The 6,000-nt window shown below is 35.8% G+C and overlaps 1 protein-coding gene across 1 annotated transcript in view; it reads left to right on the forward strand.

Moving 5' to 3' along the window:
• LOC103117318 (cytochrome P450 7B1) overlaps window positions 1–5,539 on the forward strand; it is a 218,352-nt gene extending 212,813 nt beyond the window's left edge. Inside the window, exon 6 of the mRNA XM_060200866.1 lies at window positions 4,620–5,539. Coding sequence (XP_060056849.1) covers window positions 4,620–4,913 — 294 coding nt within the window. The 3' untranslated portion in view covers window positions 4,914–5,539. The remainder of the gene's footprint in view (window positions 1–4,619) is intronic.
• The last annotated feature ends 461 nt before the right edge of the window (window positions 5,540–6,000 follow it).

The raw sequence follows: 6,000 nt of genomic DNA on the forward strand, positions 1-6,000 counted from the left end.
AATTCAGGACAATTATTGCATGTTCAAATATATAATGGGCCTAACTAGACCAATTATATAAAATATGTTTATATGTAAAATATAGCAGCACTGTTAGGCGTAATAAGAACAGTGGTAAAAAGCAAATCCAGGAAGTCTGGGAAGGAGAGGAATTGACTACTTCTGAACTAATCTTCACCAATTGCAAACATGTAGACTTGGTGTGATCAAGTCTCTTTATCTTAATCGATTCTTGATTGAAGTTTCTAGTTGTAAGCAGTTGGAAAATTAAATTTTAAAAGCACAAAGTGAGCTAAACAAGCCATCATTTCCTGACTGTTAATTGCCTAGCTTATTGTGATGTCAGCCACTCTGTTGATTCTTGCCAATTGTGAGGGAGAAAATTATAGATCAAATGTAAAGCAATATAGGAGACCAGCAGAAGCACCCCTTCCCAATTCGTTCTTCTTCTCTCTTTATCAACCCAAAGGCTACCTGGAAGTCTAGGCAGTCTGTTAACTGAGCAAAATTGGATAGCTTCTTACATTTTCCTGCAGGCTTCCTCACATTTATGTCTAATGTCAACCAAAACTCAAGCAAGTACCTCTTACTCAATAAATAGTGATCATTTATTTTCTGACAAAATACAGACTCTGGATCTGGAGCAAAAGAGAAGAATAAAACTATTATTTGATTTTTCCGTGACCGGAGGTGTTAAATTTTAAAGAGAGACCCAGGGAACAGTATTAGGTTACAAGGATGAAACAGCAAATATTTAAGTTGGTAGCACAATATTAATACCATGTAGCCTCCAAAAGTTAGGAAATAGTAATTACAAAACTACAGGAGGATCCTTCAAAATACTGATGTCGAAAAGTTTCATTTGACTCCCTGCAAGTCTAACCTGTCGATTGCCTAGATAATCAAATCTGGAAATATATTTTATTGAAATATAAACTATATATGTTTTTTTCTGTATCCCAAAGTGGGGTATGATTGTGCTACCCATATACTTCTAAGAACAAATGTATACTAGACATCTACTGTCCAAAAAATACTTTGATGGATATAATGGGTAAGAAAGAATTAGAAAAGGATCTTGTCTTCTAGAACTTATTTAGATCTCAGGGACTTGGCCTACTTACATGACTGTGTTCTCATAGCTAGGTGGATCTAAATGACTCATCCTGGGAGGATTGTTGTGGAAATACTGTGTATTAGAGCCAACAGTGTGCTGGTAAGCCAGCACTCTTGTAAAGATTTTGTCTCATTTTTAATGTAAATATTCCCACATTAAATAATTTTACATAACTAATGTGAAGATCCTGACTATGAGGTTTGGAATATATATGAACTTTTAAAAAAATATTTTATTTATTTACTGATTTACTGATTTAATAATGATTGACAAGGGATTAGGGGTACAATTCCACACAATTCCCACAACCAGAGTTCTGAATCCCATCCCCTTCCTTGAAAGCTTTCCTATTCTTTATCCCTCTGGGAGTATGGACTCAGGATCACTATGGAGTGCAGAAGGTGGAAGGTCTGGCTTCTGTAATTGCTTCTCTGCTGGACATGGGTGTTGGCAGGTCCATCCAAGCTCCCAGCCTGTGTCTGTCTTTCTCTAGTGGGGTGGGGCTCTGGAGGCAGAATACCAGAGCACTGCTCAGCTTCTACCTATGGTAGTGCTAGGGGCTGAAGCTGAGACCTTGGAGCTTCAGGCATGAAAGTTTTTCTGTTTTTTTTTTTTTTTTTTGCCACATAACAATTTAAAATGTGCTTCCACAAATATTACATTTAGTTCAGTTCAACAGCTCTTTCAGCACTACAGATATCCAGAACTTTGATTTAGTCTAAAAGACAAAAAGCATTGTTTCACTGAGGGAGGTGACATAAAATCTGATCAAATCTTTTATTTACTCAGTTAATAATTGGGATCTAAGGATCTAGATCAGATAAAAGATAAGATATCCTAGAAATTAAAATTGCCCATGTTTTGAATGGATACCTAAGGGGCTTCACTGTGGATTCTGGATTAGAGAGCCTTCCTGAGTTCCAGAAAGTTGTGTGTTGTTACTATTCTAAAAAAATGTTCATAGAGCTGGGTAGTCAGCTTAAGATTTTCATGCCTGAGGCTCCAAGGTCTAAGGTTCAGTCCCCAGCAGTATATTCCCAGAAACTGCTTTAAATTCACCCTAATGTTGAGTGTGTGTGTGTGTGTGTGTGTGTGTGAGAGAGAGAGAGAGAGAGAGAGAGACCTGCCCATGGTTAACAAACTAAAATATAAAATTTAACACAAAAATATATTATGTCCATTTGTTATTTTTTTTTTAGCTTATTTGTAGTCATACAACAAAAAGGTTGGCTTCTTCTCTTCTTGTTTCCTAATGCAAACAACTAAATAGAAACTATTGATTAATTAATTAAGTCATTCATTAATTAGCATATAAGGAAAAAGAATGAGAAGGAACCAGGACATCACTCTGGCTTATGTGATGCCAGAAATTGAAATGGGGCCTCATAAACACAAACTTGAAAGCTCTACCCACTGTGTAACCTCCCAAGTTGCTAAATAAAATTTTTCTTGGTTTTACTTATTGCTACCAGTGTTATCCCTGGGCTCATTACTGGCACTGTGAATCCACTGGTTCCAGCAACCACTTGTTTTCCTTTTTCTTTTCTTTTATTTTTTTAGCATGGAAAGAAGTGAAGAATGAATGAGAAGGTAGGGGGAGTAAAAGAAAAAGAGAGAGACAGACAGAGAGGAGAAAGATGAGCACTTCTTTACCACATATGAAGATTTACCCTACAGGCAGCTACCGGCTGCTTGCGCACAGGAACTTGTGCATTGTAATGTATGCGGATAAATAATAATTGAATTTTTATTGGGGGTTAATAGTTTACTGTAAATACAGTTGTTGATCCCTTGCTCATTTTTCTACAAAACACTCCAACCCCCTAGGTTCTCCTCCACCATGGTCCACCAGTACCAGCAGTCCAACCCCACCCTTCCAGAATCCTTTACTCCGGTGCAATAGACCAAATCCAGTCCAAATTCTGCTTTGTGTTTCCCCTTTCTGTTCTTATTTCTCAGCTTCTGCCCATGAGTGAAGTCATCTCTTATTCATTCTTCTGTTTCTGGCTTATCTCACTTAAGAGGATTCGTTTAGGCTCCATCAAGATCTCCTTTCTTCCCTTCTCCCACCCTTGCTCCCTGACTTTCTCATGTGGAACTTTCTATCTCATATGAAATAGGGAGAAATAATAATATTAAAAATACTTTTATTTATTAATAGCATTAGGTTATTCTTATGGGTTCCTATTTAGGTATTGTAGAGTTCTTGCAATAATTTGAAATGCTTTCAATCTGACCTTTGTCTTTGATTTCATATCACTTATTTGCTAAGCAAGTCTAATCTTAAAAACTACCAAGTATAGGAAATATCTGGTCATTTTCATGTATGCCACGTGCATTAATTTAACCAATGGTTTGATTCACCATGTGCTAAAATAACTTGGTCTTCTCTTAGAAATTTAAATGAGAATAAATGAAGATGGCACACAAACCTCCTAGATAAACCTATTCCATAATTTCCTATAACAAGTAATGTTATTTATTTATCTTATGAAAACACATAGTAACACCTGCCACCTGAGATTTGATCCAGAAAGAGTTCATCCTAGTAGGAAATTCATAAGAGAAATTCAAATACATTAAAAAATAGTCATCTTAGTAACTTAGGTCTACTCTAGTCTATTTTTGAATGTAATTATGTTGTGTTTATTTGTTTCTTCAAACATTAGCATTAAATCCTGACATTATCATTCTTGTTCATCAGAAGTTGACTGGAAAGGGACAGGGGAAAGTATTTTATGGATTTTTAGTTAACCAGTTTCTGTCATCTGTAGGATTCATTATTCTATGTAGCAATGGCATTCATGCAAGGGAGCCTTAAGCTTCTACCTAGCACTGATGTATCAGGTACCCAGAAATCAAGACTCATGGTAGAGAATAAAAATAGAGTATTCCCTCTAGTGTAGAAGGTTAGCATAGGCAGGAAACTGGGAGTTGGGAAGAAACATTATATATGTTTGGGTTTCACTTTTTGATATAAAAGAAATAATTTCCCAGTAGCTCTTTCAGTTTTTAAAAGTGCCTATGTTATTTGTACTTGGGCAAATGCTGTGGTATCTTTCCCTTTTTCTCTCTGCCTCTACTCATACATCTCTCTCTCTCTCTCTCTCACACACACACACACACACACACACATACGTGCACGCACGAATATACAAACATGCCAAGAAGAGAGCCTGAACCTGAAAACATGGTGGATCAAAACTCATATTATTAAAAACAGAAAACTCAAAGTGTTTAATGTAAACTTTGAAAAAAATTTTGAATCTTTATTTATTTGATAAGATAGCCAGAAGTTGAGAGAAAGGGGGAGACAGAGAGAGGAGACAGAGAGACACCTGCAGCACTGCCTCACCACTTGGAAGCTTTCCCCCTGCAGATGGGGACCAGGGGCTCGAACCCAGGTAATTGCTGACTATAACATGTGCACTCAACCAGGTGCACCACCACCTGGCCCCAAATGTAAACTTTTGATTTTAACATGCTGTATTCTTCTTTACAGGAGTACAGATTTGATCGTTTTGTGGAAGATGGTAAAATAAAAACCACCTTTTTCAAAAGAGGAAAAAAACTGCGGTACTACCTATTGCCATTTGGATTTGGAACAACCATGTGTCCAGGTCGATTTTTGGCAGTTATTGAAATAAAAGTCCTGTTGATTGCATTATTAACTTACTTTGATTTAGAAATCATTGACAAGCCACATATAGAACTAAGCTTCAGCCGCTTTTTGTTTGGTGTTCAGCATCCCGATTGTGATGTTTTGTTTAGGTACAAAGTGAAATCCTCAAGTTGAAAGGGGGTCTGTCCTCAGTTCATCTAGTTTTTTAATTTCTATAAATGTATGAATTTGTTTAAAAGTGAAAATTTTCCATTCAATTTGAAATCTTTCTAATTTGTACTTGGTCACAAAAGCTACTGATTAAATAAATACCATGAAAATTGGCATCAGCATCAGGAGCCCAGACTTTAGAATCTATTGAAAGTTTCTACATAAAACTCTTACCCACCGTAGTAAACATACCTTCACAGTTATTTATTTGAATAAATTTGAATTTATTTGATTCTGGGGACTTTTCTCATAGTCACTCAAACTCTGTAATATGTAAAAGTACAGTTTATATACTACTAGGAATGTGCACAGTCTAACAAGTTCCAAATTCTCAGTGAAGAAGGAAGTTTTTATGAGGTAGACTAGATGAAAATGTTTTCTCCAAGTATAATATCAATAATATCATATCTTTACATTAAGTGAGTTTTGCAGTAGATGAAATGCCTCAACTTCAATATTTGATAAAGACCACGTGTTCTTTATTGCTTTGTATACTATTGCTCTTATTAGATACCAATACAACTTTATGTCTAAGGCTGCTCAGCCTATTGTATAGTCAGTAATTTTCACTAGACACTAATATTAAGTTTGTAGTGACAAAAAATGTTGAAATCATTGTATGGCTGATTGTATAGCATTTGTTGTAAATTGTAAATTTTATTGTAAATCTGACGGTTAGACCAGTGCTTCTGTTAACTTTCTTAAATGTTTTCACCTATGTCAACTGATTAATTGGTATATAAATATATTCATTCTTGACACCTCACATTTCAAAGATTTCTATTATCAGATCATTAAATGATTGACTTCTGACATGACTAATCATACTACATATAAACAAGCAAGGCAGGTGATTAAATCCAATTAATTTTATGCTGCATCAATTGGACCTTCTAATATTTTAGATATACATCATTATATTTTTTAAACAGAAAAGTGGTGTTTTAAAAAATGTATCGACCCCACCAGTGTGTCCTGGAGCTCCGCTTTCCCAGAGCCCCACCCTACTAGGGAAAGAGAGAGGCAGACTGCGAGTATGGATTGACCAGTC

This window comes from Erinaceus europaeus, chromosome 1 (assembly GCF_950295315.1).
Source record: "Erinaceus europaeus chromosome 1, mEriEur2.1, whole genome shotgun sequence".
Lineage (NCBI taxonomy): Eukaryota > Metazoa > Chordata > Mammalia > Eulipotyphla > Erinaceidae > Erinaceus > Erinaceus europaeus.